The following is a 20770-nucleotide window of genomic DNA, read 5'->3' on the forward strand; positions in this document are numbered from 1 at the left end:
ATTCTTGGCTTGAGGTTTCTCACGTGCCAACCCACATGAGGGCTGGCTCAGTTCTCAAGAGAGACTTTTTTCACTCCAGTAAGTGGCAAGGTTCAATTTTCCTCTGGGATGCTGAGAGAGCCGAATTTATTATTAGTTCACAGAGGGTGCTGCCCTTTAGGGCCCCAGCTTTATGGAGCACTCTCCTACTAGGCCCCTTATTATGTTACAGGTATTGGGTTGTCTTGGCCCCAGGCACTGAGAGCCCCATAAACCAATGCTCAATTTCACCTGGTTTGTCAAATACCTTCAACACATTCTGCTGCTTCTCTCACCTTTTTGCCTGAGGATTCATTATTTTCCTGCCAGCTCATTGGTGAATTTAAAAAGTACTTGTTGTCATTATTTATTTACCTAGTATTTTTAGCTGTTTGCAAAGGGAGGATCAGTTCAGGCAACTATTCCACCACAATGCCAGAAACAGAAGTGGTCAGCCACTCCTTCTTCAAGTACCTTCTTTCTCCGATTTTCTTTTCCCGAATTCCTGTCAGCTAAAGGACATCTGTCAGCATGTTAAAGTTCTCAGTCTACCCTCTCTCTCTCCTTTTTTCTCTCTCTCTGCCACCTTTTGGATCTTCAGCTGTAACTTCCAATTTATTAATCCCTTTTTTGACTGTAAGTTATTATTTAGCTCTTCTAGTGAGTTTCTTATTTTAATAAACATGCTTTATTTCCAAGATTTCTAATCAGTTCTTTCTTATATCTAATACCTGTTCTTGAGTTATGGGAGTCAGTCCCTCTTTTCTCTCTCTGATGATAAAACCAATGCTCATTTTAAAGCCTGTTTGGACGTTCCTGTTTCAGTTTCCTTGGGCATAAATTCTCCCAATTATGGTTGCAGGCCATTCTTTAAGGCATTGGATTTTCTTACATATTTTGTAATTTTTGTTTGAGCGCCATCATGCATAATAGTTTTTGGTTTTCTCTCTCTCCATAGGGCAGTTTTTCTGCAGGGCACACAGGGTTGTACATGCAGAAGCAAACCTTTCATTAGCCCTCTGGGCTCTCACGCTGTGGGGATACCCTTACTCTAGTCCCAGCGCTGGTGCTCAGTGGGAGCCTAGTTCCTAGTCACCAGGCGTCTGAGCCTACACTGCCACAGACAAGCACCCTGCTTCCAAGTGCAATCCCGGGAGGTGGGGGCGGGGGGGGGGTGGTGCTTTCACCCTTTATTCCTAGGAAAAGAAGCCCAGTTCCAGACCCCAGCTATGCAGAGGGAGCCTGGCTCCAGTCCTGACACCTGTGGGCATGTCTGATCCCTGGCCCTGTGGGATTCAGAGTCCTAGCCTTGTCCCATTGCTCAGCATAGCAGCCAGCCACCTACCACTTCAGCCCTCATAACTGTAAGTTTCTGCTCCTTTTTCACACAAGAATTACCTTCTTAGAGTAGTTGCATAATTTTAACCTAAAGCATTTACTTTATTGAATGAGTGTGCTGGCCCCTGTGTGCAAAGACTCACTCCACCTCTATGGCCCAAGTCCTCCGCACTGCCCACCAGAGCCGGGCCATTGTGTTCCTGGAAGTCAGCACAGAGGAAAAAACACTGGGATGACTCAGGGGCAGGAGGCTCAAGGGGAAACCCTGAAGGAAACTCAAGAGTGTTATCATTCTGGAGGAGATGAAATTCTAGTTGGCCACAGGTACCTGGAGTCAGAGTTGTGGCCAGCCAGTTGCTCTGGAGAGTCAGCTCCACAAAGGAGGCTCATGGTCCCAAAGCCAGATCATGGGGGCCCAGGGTCCAAGACCACACCCGAAACTCAGCTTACAATACCCTAGTCTCTAGCAGAATGGGCCACCCTCCCCAACACAGGCACCTTGCCCTAGAGAAGCCATAGTCTAGGCCTGACTGGTGAAGTGGGGAGAGGGGCTGCCTGGGGCTGGGCAGAGGGGGAAAGAACAGTGCCAGGGGCCTCAAATCTGGAGCAGCCCAGAGTTGAGGCTGTCCAGGGCACAACTCACCCACTTCATGGGCCCAATCTCTTCCTTCTCGCTCTCACACTCTGAGGGGGTCCACAGAGGACCAGGGTGGGAGCCTCTCCAGGCTGTCCCACAGACTACCACAAGGCCTAGGCCTGTGAGAGGTCTTAAGAATCCTCTCAGACCCTGTCTCTGCCACCCCAGAGTTTGAGACGACCACTACTAACAAAGGACTGGGTCAGGACCTGGGCCCAGAAGGTCAGGCCTGGGCCTTCCCCACCCCTCCAGCCTCAACCTGCTCTGCCCAACACAGGGCGTTACTCGTATTAAGCACCACTTCTGCAACTGCCCTGTCTTGGGGCCCAACCCCACAGCACCCCAAGGACCCAGGAAATATTTGATAGGTTTCTACCACACACAGGGGTCTGCTTGTTTCTATTTCCAGAGACAAAAAAAAAGTTCAAAACACATGCATATGTACAGACACAGCAAGCCCACAGAGTTGCTGTTGGCTCTGTCCCCACTCAGGGTGGTGGGGACCACTCAGGAGACAAGGAGCTGACCTCATCCCATGGGGGTGGGGGGATTTCAGACTGATGGGGCAGGGAGTCACTGCTCTGAAGCCAAACTAGAAGCGATCGCAAGCCCAGCCCCGACCCTTGCCCAAGACCATTGTCTTACAGGACAGGTCTGACAGGCAGGTGAGGGGACAGGGCATGCCTCAGTCGGAGTCGCAGGCCTCTTGTTCGGTGTTGGCATCCACTGCAGAGGCCAGGCTGTCTTCCTGGCCTTTCAGTCTCTCACCTGGATAGATGGCAGACAGGAAGGGTGGAGGGGGCCCCTGTGCTTGGGCCACCACCCAGAGGGCAGGGATCTCGCCTTGCTGGGCCCTGCACTTACGGATCAGCTCGGCAATGGCTCTCTGGGTCCGCTTTTCTAACTTCTCCAGCTTCTTGGCTACATCTCTCTTGAGGTCCCTGGAGCAGAGAGGTGGGAAGAGGCCAGAGGCTGACGGCTGGCCTGGGTGGCCTTGGGGCCCTCCCCTCCCACAGCCCCTCAGGCATTATGAATCACATTGAGTTGTCTGAGGAGACTGTCCTGGGGAGGAGGCAGGATGCTCCTCTCTCCCCCTTTCTGCATCCTCCAAAACCCAGCCTCGGCCATCCTTCCTAGTCCCAGTGAGGCAGGGACTGTACCACAGACCCACCCAACACAGGGGACTGAGTCAAGGTGTGCAAGGGTAAATGGTTTCTCAGGGGTCCTCTCTTAGTCTGGTCCCCTCAGTCACCATCAGGGAGTGACTTGCCCCAGCCCACTGTGGGTCCTCCTCTTCTCCAGCCACATGTTCTCCCTCACCACCAGGAGCTTCCAGAAGTGTACTCACTCTCAGCCTATTCTCCTTGGCTCTGGGTTTCCTAGGACATATGCCCCATGCTTCTGTTTTATCAAATTAGAACACTTCCAGCTGGTGCTGTATTTGACATAGAATTGCAGGCGAGAGGGATATGGTCCGTATCTCTGGCCCAGAGTAAAGCAGAACCTGAGCCCCCAGGCCACATGGCCCTCTCTCACCTTCTTTCTCAGCTCAGTCACAGGGAAACCGGGGAAGGATGAGCATCCCCATTCCACAGAAGAGGGAACTGAGGTCAAACAGGAACAGGCTAGTTGGTGGGCAGAACTTGGACAGAAACTTACGTCTGCCCTTCCCACCACCTCGCTTCCACCCTGCAGCCCCAGAGGGCAAAGGTCGGCCTTGCTCAAATGGAGCTCTCTGAGGTGGGGTGGGTCCTCACCCTTTCAGAAGGGACTTCTTGAGGGGACTGCTGCTCCCCCCTGCTCCCCCCCATCTGAGCCCCTCCCCACCTTCCAGGTGTCATCCCCCATCACTTCTCTCTCATTCTCTATTTATGTCCTTCTCAACAGTGATTTTGGACAGTAATTATCTCACGTAGCCATATGTCTATACTCTCCATCTCCCTGCTGTGAGGGTGGGAAAGGCCCAGCCTGAGGCCTGTGCCTGGCACCAAGAGCGCCCCAATCAGTCTGCACTAGTTCTACACAGGCAATACTCACCAATCAGGCTTCCGGGGTGCAAGGTTAGCCAGGTCCTAGGGAGGGAGGAGACACATGTCAGGGCTGGAGGGGCCTAGCCCCAAGGGAAGTAGGAAGACAGGAGACAGAGGTAGGAAGATGACAGAAAAAGGAGGAGGAAGGAGGGGGTGAGGGGAAGTAGGCAGGTGGAAAGGGAAGAAGTGAAGGGAAGGAAAGGGGAGAGAAGTGAGAGGAGAGCAGGTGGGGAAGGAGAGAAGCAGCGAGGGAGAGTGAACGGGGCCATCCACAGGCACTCACCACTTCCTCAATGACAGGCTCTGGCTTAGCGGCCTCCAGCTGCTCCTTCACCTTCTCTTCCACTAGAGGGTGCAAGACAACAACTTCAGAGGCCGGTCAGAAGGGAGCTGCCACTCTGCAGCGACACTGCAGTATGAGACTGCATACCGTGGCCGCCAGAGCAGGGAAGAGGATGCAGGCAGGTCCCCAGGGAGACCCTGGGCTTTCTTGCCCCCATCTCTCCCCTTGGCCCCCAACCAGCCAGAGGCAAAGACCCTGCAAAGGCAGCCCTGGAGGAAGGGCTGGGGTTTCCCAGGATGAAGGCAATCCTGGGGTGAAGGAGGGCCAGTAGGAGGCAGCTAGCTGGAGTGGACGGAGCCTAGACCTCCAGTCAGGAAGCATGGCGCTACTCGCAGCCCGTCTCCCCAGCTGTGAAACGAGAGAGCTGCCTGGGTATATCCAAAGTGTGGTTTTGTGAAGGGCCTTGAGGCCTGGATTTTCCCATAACCTCCAGGGGCTCCTGGGGTCTGAGGACATCCTCTGGGTCCCGGACTGGCCAGGGCACAGGTGGCTTTTCTCCCCATCTCACTCTTAGATGTGTGCTCCCTAGAACAGGGGGATGGCCACTTTGAGGAGGCCTGCCCTCACAGCCCTCCTGGCTCTACCCAGCTGCTGACAGCACAACGGGCCTCTGGGGAGTCTGACCAGGAGGGCCTTGCCTCTGTGAGGACAGATTTGAGCACTAACAACAAATCTGGGCTCCATGGGCTTCCTCCAACCCCCCTCACAGTTACCCCACGTTCCCTTATGGCCCCCCTGCCCCGCCTCCCCTCCCTCCAGCCACAGGTGCTGACCCTGAGGCACAGAACCAGCTCTGCGCCCCTCTCTTCTGTTCTGCCTTACTGCTCCCCCACGTGCCACTGTTCCCACCACAGTGGGGCCCAAAACATGAAGCAAATCACCTGCGAAGTGTGTGAATCTCAGGGGCAAAGGAAATGGGGAGGCAGACCGGGGTGTGACTGAATGGGTAATGCTTTACTCTTTTACAAGATAAATGTATTTATTCATTTATTACTCATATAATTAAAAATTGATAACAAAAACAGATAAAAACAGGGCCAGGGATTTGCGTGATAAGAAGCACCCTGGCATTTCCGGTGTGGATAGCTGTGGACAGGCCACAGCTGGCCAGATGCTCCTGGCTGCTGTGCTGCTCCCCATGCCATGGTGAGAGTAGGCAGCCCCTGGGCAGGCCCCTCACCCCACCGGCGAGAACACTTCTCCCCATCCGCTCTGCTCTGGCACTGCCACACCTCGAGCCCGGCGAGCATCTGCCCGCCCACTGCTCTCTGAGCACCTGAGTGGTTGGCCCCTCTTCAGGGTCTCTCACTCTGACCCTCCAAGGTCTGCAGGACCCATCTCACCCTGCCCCTGCTGTCCAAGGCTCCGGGCCACTTCCACTTCTCAACCCAGAGAGGTCCTCTGAGGGGATGTGGCCTCTTCCCTCGCAGGTCCCTGGGAGGCCTCCAAGTCAGTGTGTGAGCAGGGCAGAGCAGGCACAGCAGGCCTCTGCAGTCCGTGACTGCCTCTCTGCTGTCACTCAACTTGTGCATTTGCCGTGAGATGGTGACAGAGGGTTCTGGAGGCCCAACTTCTAGCCCTGCACCGCTGGTTATTCCCAAGAGACGGTAACACCAGCCAAGGTGGAGGCAACTGACAGTGCCACGGAGCAGAAGGGGAGAGAGGCAGCCACCTACCTGCGACTGGTTTGGCCTGGGGCACCCTCCTCCTCTTCAGGTCTTCATCCTCTGGGACATAGTTCCGCAGCCTGAGTTCCCTGCGAGAGCAGAGAGAACAAGCAGAAATGGAGTAGTGTATGACACAGTCTCATTCACCTCACACACTTGCAGGTCAGATTGTGATGAAGCCACACAAGCTGGTTACTTCCTGACTTTTGTCTGGTCTCTCTGGAGATGGCCTGGTGAAGAGGGAAAACACGGGAACAGAAGCGTCATTGGGATAGGCCCCCCCTGTCTGAGCCTCAGCCCCCTCATCTGCCAATTAGCAGCCAGGCTGGCTGCTCTCCCAAAGCCCTGCCTGCACTGGAGGTTCTCATCCAGAGCTGGGGTCAGGGATGTCCGGGAGCATCCACTGGATGTCTCTCCTGCATTATCTCCATTTAACAGTTAAGGGAACTGAGGGTCAGAGACCGCATCATTTTCGTAAGGTCACACAGAAGTGACTGCAGCATCTGAGACCAAGGCAAGATATGACTCCAAGCCAGGCCAGAGCTTCTGAGCTGAGCTACTCCTAAAGAGAAAGCCAGCACTCACCCACTGGTTCCTCAAGCCCAGCCTCCTTCTCAGAGCCTTTGTGCCTGGAGCCACTGGTACACAGTCCCTCAACGACTGATGGCAAAGGTCTGGGTATGCTGGGAGTGGCTGGCAAGGGCTGAGGGACAGGCATGACAGTGTGCAAGGCTGGGAAAGCCACGGTCTACCTGGACAGTCATGAGAACTGCAGAGGCCCCACCCGTGCAAGAGGTCTTTCAAATGCTACCAGGCAGACCCCAAGAGCTCTGACAAGGGGGAGGAGCCACGAGGGACCAGAATCACACAGTGTGACAGGCCAGCAACAGTGGTGCTATTCTCTTCTGACCTCAGTCTCCTCAAGCACGGCTGATGGCACCACACACTCACTGGGGGCCTCCCTGGCTCAGCAGCTCATCAAACCCCGACCCACACACACAGAAGCCTGTCCGCATGAGGGGGGGCCCTTGACTAACTCCACAGGTAGCAAGGGGAGAGTTCCTGGGGGCTGCTGCTTAACAAAGGCAAGACAGAGACACTGGGACAGAACATCTAAGCCCTGGGGGGTGGAAGTGCCCCCACCAAGTGAGTCAGGCAAGACTGGGACATGGGTCCTCCTCTTTCCCCACTACCTCTTCTGAGCCCTTTCAATGACTGCTGGCCCCTCAGTAGTCCTAGGCCTACAGGACAGGGGACATTTTCCCAGCAGGAGGCCTCCTACAGTCTCTCATCTACTGAACCCTCTGTCTGAGCCAGGCAAAAACATTGCTGACTTCCCCAGCCCCCGGCAGGCAAGCTTTTCCAGAGTTAAGGCGGCAGGTGTCTGTGGCCACGCAGCTAGCAAGTGGCAGTGGTCTGAACTTGGGGGCTTTCTGATGCCTAACCAGTCCCCTATTCACCAGCTCCACCTGCCCCCTTTCTCTCTGCCAGGGCCCCTGAGGCCCACAGCCCTGGAGCTAGGCTAAACTTTTGTGCCCCGGGGGCAGTACCAGTATGGCCTGTGTGGAGGAATCCTGCCACCCACTCCTAGGGTCTGCTTCCTCTAGGGAGCAGGGACACCTACCCCATCCCCATCTCCTAATGCCTGCCTCAGGCCTGGTGGTAAATGTCAGGTCTCACTGGGAGAGAAAGTGGGGCACGATCTGGTGCACTGACTTTCGTTCATAACAGGGTAGGGAGAAAAGCGGAAGAGAAACTGGGTGTGGGAAGAAAACTGCAGGGATTAGTGAGAAAAAAAACTGTCACTCTCAGAAACTGGTTCCAGGGTTCTGTGAGAAATCAGCAGGAGAGGGGAGAGTCTGGGGAACTGTACCCAGAGCTCACAGCAACAGCAACGAGGCCGTACACCTCCAGCCCACCACTGCCCAGGCTTCAGAAGGCCAGTTGGAAGGAGGAAGGACACAACAGGGGGACTGAGAAAGGCAGGAAGGACAGGAAAGAGCAGCATGGGCTGGTGGGCTGGCCGTACAGCACTTCTGCCCCCACCCCCCACCCCCCGCAGCCAGGCCATTCACAGTCCCCTGCTCCCCTCTAGAGCTGAGCACTGATCAAGCAGTCTTGAACACTGGGTCCCAGTCACTGTGGGACTGTCCCATTCTGGGCCTCTGTTTCCACATCTGTAAACAAGGATGGGGCCAGCTCTGTCAAACTAAGTTCAAGCCCTCCCCTGGTTCACTCTGTGAGAGCTAATGAAGATAATGCTTCTCACTAACACCCAATTAACTGCCCCTCCCACCCCACCTCACCCCACCCCTATCACCACCAAAAGGCAAGAGTCTCTGGGAGAGGTCAAGGGCACTGGGTTCTGCTAGGGTGGCCCGGCCTTTCCAACACAGGACCAAACAACTGAAAGAAAAAATCTCCGAATAATGACAGTAATTTTCTAAGAGTATTTTTACTTGCTTTTTTGATTTTCTGCAGTTTCTACAATTTCTAATGTAATCAATATTCTTTCTACACAGAAACGACCAAACAATTAGACAAAAGGAAACAAAAAAAAGAGGAAACAGGCAGAAGGGACAAAAGTGAGGCTGACCTCCAGGAGCAGGGGGGGACTGTGGTGGGCTCAGCACCAGGAAGCCCTCTGCACCTGAGTGCCAGTGGCCGCCAGTCTCTGTGGCCTCGGGCCAGGCTGTCCCCCTGGCCAAAGAGAAGCGGAGACCAAGCCATGCTTTGGGGGCTTTGGGCAGAAGGGTAGCACAGTGATCCCAGTGACTTCTAGGACCCTGCCCTTTGCACCAAATGCCCTGGACCACCCACAGTCCCCTCCATGTGGGCAGCCATCTCACAGGAGCAGACACAGCAGCCACCTGGGCACCTCCACTCTCACTCTCTCTAATCCAGGGCCTTCAGTGTCCCCCAAACAAGTCTAAACTTCTTAACACCATCCTGGCCTCATTCCTCATTGGTCCCCACAGCCCACAATCAAATGTTCCCTGGGTCACTGCCAGCCCTGCCTGCTACATACTTTTCTGCCCATCAGACTTCAAGAGCTAGCTCAGCAAGGTAGCACTGTGGGCAGCCCCTCCCCTTCCCCAAATGTCCCGACCCACACCAGATACAGCTGACTACTCCTCTCCGGTGCTCCCTCTTTGCCCCACTTGCCCCTCTACTCTCTACCCAGGAGCCATCACATCCCATGCATGTGGCCCCTTCATGGCTGTATGTCTGTCCTGCATGCCGTGCCATACAAGCTCCTAGAGACCCAGCTCCAGCACTTAGCACCCAGCAGCTCCAGGAAGGGCTGGGTACATACTTGCCTCTGGCTGGATACAGGCATTCAGAAAGGGCACTTGGGAGAGCATTATGGGTAGCCTGGGGCTCTCTGGGCCTTCTAATGCTTGAGAAGATGACGCAGGAAGCAAAGAAGCTGTGCCCAGAAGATGCAAATAAGGCAGGAACATGGCTGGATCAGAGGAGCCAACTCCTAAGCGAATTCTATTGTCTTTATGGCAAAGCAACAGGGCGATGCCCAAGTTCACAGCCTACTAAGTCTCCTTCTTAAACTGGGGAAACGTCCTTTTCCATTCCCTCTCCTCCACTTTCTCCCCAGGTGTCTGGGGAGACCTGTCAAGTGCCTGAGCAGGTATGGTGACCACTGTGAGGTCTTCCTCAAGGCCAGCTGCAGGGACCCCAGGTGTGGGCTAGCCAGGGAGATTCCTGGGAATCATCCCTTGGGGTGTTTTTCCACACCCTCCATATGTGCCATTCAGGGGAAAGGGGTAGAGAAAGTTGGTGTTCTCTGTAAAATATAAAACCCAGGAGTAGAGTTCTAGAATGTCCAAGTGAAAGGAAGCTTCCAGATTATCTGGTCCAACCCCTTCACTGGCAAACAGGTCTCAGAGAAAATCTACACTGCTCATGGAGGTTTCCTAGCCCCTGGCCCACTTCACCCACTCATTCTTTACCCCTTGGGACATCAGCCTCTCTTCTCACCTCACAGATCTTGGGTTCACTCCACACTCTGCCCTGGACCCCTGGAGAGAGGCCAGAATGGGGCATTTCACATCGCCTGCTCCCTGAGAACAAGGTCCACCCTACCTGGCTACCTCGGTCCCTCCTTCCCATACAGGACCCCTCAGGGACCAGAGAGAGAGCTGTCATGGAGCCCTCCTCATGGTAACAGACCACAGGGAAAGCCAAGCCCAGGATGGGCCTGCAAGGCTCCTGGAGGCCAGCACTGGCCGGAGATATGAGCACCTCTGATCACAGGGGGCTTTTAGTTTTAGTATTCAGAGTACAGAGACTCAGGAGCTCTTCCAGGAAAACATTCACACACAGCTAATAACGTTCCATTTGCTTTAGGCTCTGCACATGGACACTCACCCTCATGCCCACAACATAAATAACACGGCCTTGTTTGTTGCTGCCAGAGGCCAGACCCTAGAGACCCATGAAAATGAGGTGAGAGGCAACTATCCCAAACGGTGTGCACAACTGCTCCAGAGGCTGTCTGGTCATTCCTTCAAGATCCAGTAAAATGTTCAAACCCCATGACCTGATAATCCTGCTCTGGGGAAATTATTCCATAGAAATAGTAACACAACAGGGACAAGCAAAACAAAACGTTCTATGTATAAATGTTTCTGGATAATTTGTAACAGCCATGGGGCAGACACCTCCCGGTTCTCTTCTGGCAGAGTCCCCTCGAGTACGCTGCTACGAGCACCCTTCCAGAGGACCGCCAAGATCGGGGGGCGGGCGGGGGGGGGGTGGCCTCAGGACAGTGCAATCAGAACACCTGGAAAATTCATTATAGGTGAAGTACAAGACCAGGGCGGAACACGGATACTGGAACTAGATGGGCCATGGAGGGATGTTTTTGTTGGGTGGTTGTTCAACAGTTGAATTTAGGACACTTTATGGTTGGCTTAACAGCAAATGAAACTTTTAGAGAGCCCAGCACCTTCCCCAGCTATCCCCTAGAAGGACAACTCTGGCCTCACTCTGGGGCCGAGGTACAGGTATAGGACAATAAAAGCTCCCTCTCCTTTGATCCAGCCAGCTCCACTTCCACCCTACCAACCCACCCCAGGCCTCCTGTCCTTCCGACATACAGAGAAGACGCAGGTCAGCTGGGGGACATGGTACAAGAACTGGCCAAGTGCTGGACAGGGCCACATCACATAGACAAAGCCTCTCAAGCAACCCCCGGCAAACACCTCGTAGGAGGGTGTCAGGAAAAGGGCTAGGAGTTCGCGTGTCCTCTGGGCCTTGATGTCTTGCCCCCATCCCCAGACCGCAGGCAATAATGAATGGGACAATGCTTTCTTCTCAGGAGGAACACCCTCCACACGCTGCCTCTCCGAGGGTGCCTCTCAGGACTGCCCTTCAACATCAGGTGCAGGTGGTTACTGACATCTTCCAGATGTGGAAAACAGAGAGATTCATGGATGTGTCCAAAGTGTCTGAGTGAAGGAAGAGCCAGAGCCAGAATCCGAACCCAAGTCTCTGGCCTTGAGGTGGACCCCACCCCAGCTCCCCACACTGGACTCCTCAGGGACCAGCAGTCACTGTGGAAGAGTACAGGCTGTCTGACGGAGTGACTGGGGTTCCTGCCCAAGGCTGCAGGCGGCTCAGCCAGCACTCTGGGCCCTTGGCGTTCCTTGAGGGAAAAAGTCATGATGGGCACCCCCCTCACTCCCCTACCCCAGGAGTTTGGCCTACAGCACCATTCTCGAAACTCCATCCTCTTAGCTCTCCAAGCTGCCAAGACCCTCCTAGAGCCCCTAAAATCACAGTGAGTTATAGGTGTTAGAGGCGGAAGGAGCATTAGAAATAATGCAGTCATGGCTTCGCCTGAAAAACAGGGAGGCCAGGGGCCGGCCTGGGGTCTGGAGGTTCGGATCCTAGGTGTGGACCTACGCACTGCTTATCCAGCCATGTTGTGGCAGGCATCCCACATATAAAGTAGAGGAAGATGGGCACAGATGTTAGCCCTGGGCCAATCTTCCTCAGCAAAAAGAGGAGAATTGGCAACAGATGTTAGCTCAGGGCTAATCTTCCTCACAAAAAAAAACCCAAAAACCAAAAAAACCAGGGAGGCCAGAAAAGCCAGAGCCAGCTGAGGGTGAGATCCACATGGGAGCCTCACCAAGACAGATGGACAGCTATGATCACCTAAATTCACCCCACCACAGTCAGCGCCAAGGCCTGCCAAGAGCACCAAGGGCCCAGCCCCTGAGGGATGATTTAGAAACAGCCAGCAACTATTCAGAGCAATGACCAGGCCCAAGAGTTAGTTAAGTCAGGCCCCTGCCCAGCTGGAGCTGCCATCACATCTAGGTCATGTGGTCTGTACCCACTCCCACCCAAGACTCTGCAGAGCCCAGCCCAGGTTCTCTAAATTTACAGGCTGACCTTTGTACCCATCCCACCTGAAAATACATAGTTAATGGGCATTAAAGAACTAGAAACAGCTAGTACCAAAAATCAGATGTACCAAAAATCAAGGACTAAAAAATAAATTATGGTACCCTCAAAGAAATATTAACCAGCCATTAAGGATTTTTTGTGTGTGTGTGTGTGAGGAAGATTAGCCCTGAGCTAACATCTGCTGCCAATCCTCCTCTTTTTGCTGAGGAAGATGGCCCTGGGCTAACATCCGTGCCCATCTTCCTCTACAGCCGCCACAGCATGGCTTGACAAGCGGTGCATCGGTGCACGCCCAGGATCTGAACCTGCAAATCCCAGGCCGCCGAAGTGGAGAGCGCGCACTTAACCGCTACGCCACCGGGCCGGCCTCAGCCATTAAGGATTTTATAGAAGTATATTTACCAAAAGATGGTCATGATATGGCATATGAAAAAGGTCACAAAACAGTAGGATATGCAGAGATACATGTATTTTCTACAATTGAAAAAATCTATAATTGATGTACTTTATCAATTTAAATTTAAAAAGAAGAAGGGGTAAAGGTTTATGGTAGCTGAGCTGAATCCCAAAGGGCCCACAAGGTGAGAACTGGACTGGCCACACCGGCTATCTGGAGCCCGGATGGTGAGGGGACAGGAGCCTGCACAGTCTACTGCCCCCTCCCCCTCCTGGGGCCCAACCTATCCCACAGACCACTCTAGGGAGGTGGATTGTGCTCAACCCCATCAGGCTGCCCTGGGCTGCAAACAGCCAGCCTCTGTTGCAGGCTGTCAAAGAGAGACCTTCCACTTCTCACCACACGGTTGCCTGGCACCCCTGCTGCTCACCCCTCCTGCCCCAGCCAAGAGGGCATGTGGGACAAAGGCCACAGCACCTCTCCATTTGGGGGTAGCACTAAGGATGAACGTGGTAGAGCAGAACCAGGCCTGGCCTGCCTTGGAAGCTCGTAGGCAATTTGCCCACTCGTGACTTAACGGCTAGACAAACTCAGTTGTTCTCCACCCTGACTGCACACCAGACAGGGACCAGGGGAGGGTCCCAGTGCCACTCCGCCTGTGTGAACTTCCTCACCTCACGGTGGACCATACCTATCCCCAGAACAGGGAGGATGATTTCATGAGAAGGGCTTTGGAAGCACTGACGATCATGACATACAAGATCATGACTTTTTCCCACAGGTCACAGAAAGGACCTAGCCAGGGGCATCACCTGGCCTGGTCACACGGTGAGTCGGCTTCCCATGACATCAGTTCTCTCTTGATTCCTTCTCCCACATTCCTGGGCCGATTCCTGAGCAACAGGGTCAGGAAAAACAGGGTGGCTGCAGGTCTCTGTGCTGCTGCCTCAGCAAAGTCATGGAGCCACAGTTCATCCCCACTGCCCATGGCTGGGACACCCCTGGGCCTGGAGCGGGAGTAAGACAACTCAGGAGGTGGGGTGGGAGTTACTCTGGTTGTTACCACTCAAGCGGAGCAAATCAAGCTGATGTCGTGGATCTGCGAGCACGCCCTGGTGCACAGAAACCATCCTTGGGATCCAACTCACAGAGGAGAGAAGGCCTGGTATTTGCCAGCCTCAAGGGTTTGGGCACCAGGCCAGGGCTGGGCTGGGCCCCAGCTGGGTGGGACCTCTCTCCACATGGGGTTGGAGAACCGGTTTTCCATCCTGAAGAAGGAAGGCTAGTGGCCCAGTTTCTCCTACAAGACGTAACACCCACCCCAGGGTGAACCACTGTCCCTGAATGGTGACTGCCCCAGCTAGGTGCAGACCTCAATCCAAAGCTGAAGGGAGGTGGCGGCTGTGGGGGCTGAGGGTTTGGGACTGCTTGTTCAGGCACTCAACAAGACACGCTCCCCTGCCCCATGCCAGATAGGGTATGCAACACTTCCCCTCTCCTCCCACCTGGCAGGGTGGCCATGACTCTCAGCCACAAACCATACCCTAGACACGCCGCCACAGCACACATCGGCCGACCTGCCATTAGGAGGAAGTGACTGAGGGCTTTAAAAAAACAAAAGCAGCTGACATGAACACCCTTTTCCGTGGGCCAGCTTTCCAGGGCCGCCAGATCACATCTTATCTAGGAAATCAGCAGGGGGCTGTGTTAGAGATGAGTCATGGACAGCCCTGCAGAGTTAGCCACAAGGGAAGGCTGGCTGGGAGAGGGCAGATACAGCCCAGAGGAGAAACAGAGGCCCTTCTGGGGTTGGGAACACATCTTTCCTTCCCACAGAGCCTGGTCTGGGCTGGCTGACCTGCAGGGGGCAGACCCCTACCCAATGGGGATTTGATTGTACGGGGATGGGATAGGATTTATCCTGAAAAGAGTAATAAAAAATTTAAAAAGGAATTTTGATCTATAGATTCCATTCAATTCCAATCAAAATTCTAGCAAGGTTTTTATAGACATGAATGAGCTGATTCTAAAATTTATATGGAAAGGCAAAGGAACTAGAACAGCCAAGATTCTGAAAGCGTCTCCTTGGGCAGAATGGCAGAGAGGAAGGGCGTGGTTCTCCAGGAAGGCTGGTGAGGGGTGAGGTCCTAGGGTGCCTGTTCCAATCCTGTGGGCTATTCCCATTTTCTCAGTTACAGACCATGGCCCTACAGTGTATCTGGTCAGACAACAGACTATACAGAACGAGGCCACTCAACTTAGTTCCCCTGGACCATCTACTGTACCAAGCAAGGGAGGTGCTACAAAGGGCTTCCTAACCATTTCTTTCTTAGTCACATATGCTTATTTCTACTCTTATCCACCCACCTCATTGTTTTCCCAATGACTGCCCTCTTTGTAAAGTTACAAAGGCCTGACGTAAAAGTGAATTCTGCCTTTTCCAGGTGTGTCTGCAGTCCTTTAGCTCTCTCAGGAGGGCCTCAAAGTGTTCTCCTTCTGCCCAGAGCCTAAGCACTAGCCAGGTAAACAGCTATGGCATTTGCTCCTCTTATTAGAGAAGCAACTTTTATTTTTATCCCCATCTTTCAGGTGAAGATACTCAGCTGAGGCTCACTGAGGCGATGTGACTTGCCCAGGGTCAGAGAGCCAATAATTGGCAGGGCCTGGCTTCAAACCCGGGCGCTGCGTCCAAATCCTGAACTCTTTCCATCTGCCTAGTTCCTCCAATTTTGGGCCTGCTGCTAACAAAGAATCATCTCCGCATTTATTTCCCTGAGTCCCACCCAGTGTATAAGAAAGTGCTCGATGAACCAGCTGACACCAATCAATGAACTGGCCCCCTGTCACGTCACGTCACGTGTCTGCAGTGCCTAGAGGCCACCACTAATCTTTCTCCCTGTTACAGTGACCTATATAAAGCTTGGGTTGGGGTTTATGAGCACGGGGTTGGGTGGGATGTCTGTCCATGCCTACCCAACAAGGGGTTACACCACTCACACTTTCACACTGCTGGTTCACACTGCTGGGCCTTGGCTGCCCAAATCCTACCCTCTAGAATTCCAGACCTAACTCAAGAGGAATGTTCTCCATGAGGCCTTGTCCTGCTGCCCATGGTTGAAGGCAGCCTGGAGTGGCCATTGCATTCCTCTCAGGACACTTCAGAAGGGCTGGTGCCCACAGGGCTTCCCACCTGGCACTTAGGCTCAACCCGGGCTGACCTGGACTGAAGTGGGCTGTTCTTGCCTCCCAGGAGCTGTGGAAGCTGAGAGCCGAGATGCTCACTAGCAACTAGCCTCAGAGGTCATTCCTCCCCTTCCCAGGGGAGCTGGAAGGTCACCCCTTTCTCTCCATTAGCAATGGGGGCTGTAGCAGAGGCTGTAGCCTAGGCGCCCTGTGGAGCCTGCTCCAATGCCATAAGCATCCTGCTGGGGGTCCCTTTCCAGACCTGGGGTACAGATGAAGAGAAAGGTCCCCCCTTCCTGGGATGGACACAGACTCTGTTACCTCCTGCTCTTCCCAGAAAGGCCACACCCAATCCCTGGACCCTGCAGTCTGGGATTAAGCCCACATGGATCTGGCCCCTTGGTACAGAAACCAAGGCTCTGCTCTGTCTTCCTGAATAACCCAGGCAAGCTCTTTGCCCTAAGCCTGTTAAAATCAGGAGAGTCCACTTTTCCTGGGGGGCTGCAAATGCAAACACAACTCCATTCCAAGCTAAGGCTGGGCTTCCTGACAACTGAGAGGGACTGAGCAACAGGTCCTGCCAGGTAAGGGATGCTGAGAGAAGTCCAAGTCAGCCTGCCCAAAGTCTCTAGAGGGACAGGCCCAGAAGCCAAGCTCCTGATTACCAAGCCAGACCTGTTCTACCACATTCCACTGCCCAAAAAAGGCCGAATCAGAGAAAAGTGGAACAGGATGAGCTGAAGCAGAACCCAATTCCATGTCCAGCATGTTTGGTCCCTGGGCTGCTACAAGCAAAGGAACAGGGGCCCTGCACTTGCTGGCTTGGCAGGCTCAGCATGGCACTTCACAGGGGGGCCTGTGCTCCACCACCAATGACTCGTTAAGACCTAGCAGGTCAGCAGGTCTCTAGAGCTCACTGATAGGAACCTAGCACTATGCATCTCTCTCACTTTCTTTATCACACTGTTTTTATTATGAAATATCTCAGGCACACAAAAAAGTTCAGAGAGTAACACAACACATGTACTCACCACCCGCGTCAACAAAAGCAACATTTTCCATATTTGAGACAGGTTTGTTTGTTGCTCTCTCTCTTTTTTTTTTTTTTTAAAGAAATCACATATTGAAGCCAGTTAAAGACTTTCCCTAATCCTGTTTCCTCCCGGCTTCCCCAGCAGCCAATCTGAGGCCAGGAGCTGGTGATTCCCCCACGAGCATGTTTACACTTCTGCAGCTTCCGCTTCACGGCCCCAGACATCTGACCACACATTTGCTTCCTTGTTAACAGTCTGTCTCCCTCTAGAGAATGCCAGCTCCATGAGGGGAGGGACTGTGTTTTGTTCACTGTTCCTTCCGAGGGGCCTAGAATGGTGCCCTGGACAAATCAGACAACCAATCAAGTCAGTACTTGTTGACTGAATAACACACATATCACTGTGTGTGCTTTCCATTTGATATTAATGTTCCTGCCCTGTATGTCTCAATTCTGAAGTCTGCTTTTTCTTCCACTCAACACCATGTTTGAGATTCAACCACATGGTTCAACATTCAAGTCTTCTACTGTATGACCTACCCACCTGCTAACCAAAGACCCTTCTCTTTCTCATTAATGAGAAGGAGGCTCAGAGAAGGGGCTTCTCAGCAAAGACAGCCCAGAAAATGGGACTCAAGGCTCTAGCCAGCAATTGAGAACCTAAGAACAAACCAGAAGAAAACCAAAGGTTCTCCGAGCAGTTACCACAGAATGGGGCAAACTGTGCAGGCACCCACCCCCACACCATAAAAGGCTGGGGTCACTTGGCAAAGGAGCAATGAACTGGCCTTCATCTCTGTCACCAGTGCAGGCCCCCTGAGGTGCTGGGGACACTAAAGCCCAATAAGAAAGCACAGAGCCCAGAAATAGGATGGCGAGGGTCTAGGTGCCGCCATTCAGCATCACCAGTCTCTCAGCACAGAGCTGTTACCACCTCTGAGCCCACGTGAGGTGGCAAGGACAGTGTGAACGCACTTTGTGAACTGTCAAGTCACACACATGCGCGCACACACACCCCTATGGACTTGAAAACCCCCATCTCCTTTGAGAAGGGCTCCTGAATAAGAAGGCAGAGAGGAGGGGCCTGCGCCTGAGGAAGGTTCCACTCACACTGTGAAGGCAACACGAGGCTATGGCATCAGGAAGGCCTGCTCCCGAGTGCCAGCTCAGCTTCCTGCGGGGAGCATCCCTCCCCTCTTGCTGCACCCCCTCAACGCACAGCCCACTGAGGTCAGCTTTCTCAGGGATTCAAGATCTACTCCCTCAAGTGAGCAGGCACCTGCACAGGCCCTGTGCCTAAAGGAAACTGCTCAGGGCAGTGGACATCGAGACCACCTGTCCATACAGACACCAAGTCTGATCCCAAGCAGAGTTCCCCAGCTACCTTGTGGCCCCAGCTCAGGGCTGGGCACAGGAGGGAGGGCACGAGACCCCTGGAACTTCTGGCACGGAAGTGCTAGGAGACATGAAGGTTCTCCCCAGCTCACCAAGACGGACCACACAGCCCCTCCCCGCCCCACACAGTGGCTCCGCAAATGTTTCCCTGGCATTTCTGATGCAAAGCAGCATCCAAATCTTCGTAGAGATTCTGGCCCTTGAGTCTCGGGGGGCAGACCACATGCCTGCAGCCATGGGGAAAAGTGCTATGTTTAGGTGACTCAAGTTGACTCAACTAGATGACAGGATTTGGCAAAATAAGATAAATACTCTCCAGGGATTACTGAGGGGGGCAGGGGAGCAGAGACAGAGAGAAGCAGAGGCCTCTGAGCTGAACTCTACGGGAAGACCGAGATGTCAAAGGTGGAGAGGAGATGAAAAGGAATTCCAGGCTGAGAGGACAGCATAAAGAGATGACACCATCAGGAAATGCTGAGTGACCAGGGGTGGTTAAGGGAAACCAGAGGAGGCTGCACAAGGCCGGGTAGCCCAGGCCGAGATTTAAACACCAGGCAGAATTTGGACCTGATTTTGCAGGTGCTGTAGAGCCACGCCATGCAAGGCGTTTGAGAAGAGTGATGAGACATAACGCGAGGGTTAGGAAGAAAATGCTGGTGGCTGAGAAACAGCCAGACGGCCAGTGGGGGAAAGGGTGCAGAGAAGGCTCTAACTGGGGAGAAGGGTGAGATTTTTCAAGTCTGAACAGGCAGCATGGGGTGGAGAGGAAGGAACAAGGTAGACTCTGAACGCAGAGTTGGGAGGACGTGGAAACCAACAGGCACCAGAGGAGAGCGCAGGGTAGAGAGCTGCGCGCGAGGCATTACCTGTGCTTCTCGCCTTCCTCCTCCCCTTCTCTGAGCTGCTTAGTCTTTGGCTCCCCGTCTTCCTTGTCCTGCAAAGGAAGGGAGACAAAGCACCTGCTCAGATGAACACTTCTGCTTCCAGTCCACACTGCCGAGGCAGCCAATCAAGAACAGGACATCCCCGGAGCCAGGCACCCTGGCAAGGACCAGCCTGGTGTTCCAGCCTCCAAGCAGGGCACATGCCTCCTGCAACCACGGGCACAACGCTGGAGCCTCACTCTCCACGCAACTCCCCTGGCAGAATTTAAAAAACCATGACCTCAGCTGAGGCCCAGGACCAGGCCCAAGATGGCCCTCAGAGAACACTAGCAGGAGGAGCTGGAAGGTTTTAGGCGGTAAGAAACAAAGGTGGTTGGTGCCATGGAAAGCCCACACTGCAGGTCAGCAGTCACTTTCATGGTCTGTATGGAGCCACCTGCTGAGCTGGGAGAGATTTGGGAAGAGCAGTCACCAGCAACCTTGGCAGGACAAAAGCTCAGGCCCACTGACTTCCCTCCAGGCCAAGGGCCTCTCCAGAAACACCCATTCCCTTTAGGGGTAGCATAACTCAAACTAGGTAGCATAACTCAAACTAGGTTGTAACAAGACTCCCTCTTGCAATGTATTCAGGGGGACAGAGGGAAGGAGAACAAGTTCAAAGTTTCTATGGGAAAAATTTCTTCTAAATCTGTTTTTTCAGTCTTCCTCCTGCCCCTGACCTCTGTGAAAATCGAGAGAAGTCATGTGCATCTCAACCTTGACATAGTATGCTTGTTCTCCAGGTGCACCAAGGGCCACAACAAAGGACATGGCCACACTGCTTCCACCTGCAGCAGAAAATGCCTTCCCGGGCTTTCTCCCTTACTATGTGACTACTGCTGTTAGATCAGACCCGCTGTGCAGACAAACAGATACGCAGGGCGTGTGTGTGTGTGTTTCAATGCATGTGACCACGCCCTCAGGGCTTGGGTGAGAAGCTCCAGGACAGAGTCTTGTCCAGGGTCTCCCCGCATGCCAGGGTCGGCCCTCCAGAGGGTGTCAGTGCACACTTCATGCCCCGCAGCGACCTGCCTTTGACTCTGGCTGGAGCAGTGTTGTGAGGAGACATCTGTGAGCCTCTGCCATAGGGAACCCGCGGTGATGGATATAAGAATGAGCTGACATGAAAATTATTAGAAATATTGCTGCCAGTAGTACTTCTCCTAGAAGTCTATTTACGGCACTGACAACTGCCTCCCGAGACGGGCTTTGCTTTATGAGTCACTTCCTGCTAGCGTTCATCACGGAGACCCTGAGAACGACCAGACCCCACCATTCCTTGGCCTCACACATATGGGGGAGGAGACCACTAAACCAGGCAGGAGGCCTGGCCCAGAGAAAGGCATTTGTGATATGAACAAATTAAGACAC

At 53.6% G+C, this 20770-nt stretch overlaps 1 protein-coding gene across 1 annotated transcript in view; it reads right to left on the reverse strand.

Annotated features, from left to right (window-relative positions):
* Positions 1-1434: 1434 nt before the first annotated feature.
* Positions 1435-20770, reverse strand: part of CCDC12 (coiled-coil domain containing 12) — a 50024-nt gene continuing 30688 nt past the window's right edge. Inside the window, exons 2-7 of the mRNA XM_058557012.1 lie at positions 19343-19410; positions 6043-6122; positions 4307-4368; positions 4031-4065; positions 2858-2934; positions 1435-2761 (exon numbers count right to left, since the gene is read on the reverse strand). Coding sequence (XP_058412995.1) covers positions 2679-2761; positions 2858-2934; positions 4031-4065; positions 4307-4368; positions 6043-6122; positions 19343-19410 — 405 coding nt within the window. The 3' untranslated portion in view covers positions 1435-2678. The remainder of the gene's footprint in view (positions 2762-2857; positions 2935-4030; positions 4066-4306; positions 4369-6042; positions 6123-19342; positions 19411-20770) is intronic.

Source organism: Diceros bicornis, chromosome 2 (assembly GCF_020826845.1).
Source record: "Diceros bicornis minor isolate mBicDic1 chromosome 2, mDicBic1.mat.cur, whole genome shotgun sequence".
In the NCBI taxonomy this organism is placed as follows: domain Eukaryota; kingdom Metazoa; phylum Chordata; class Mammalia; order Perissodactyla; family Rhinocerotidae; genus Diceros; species Diceros bicornis.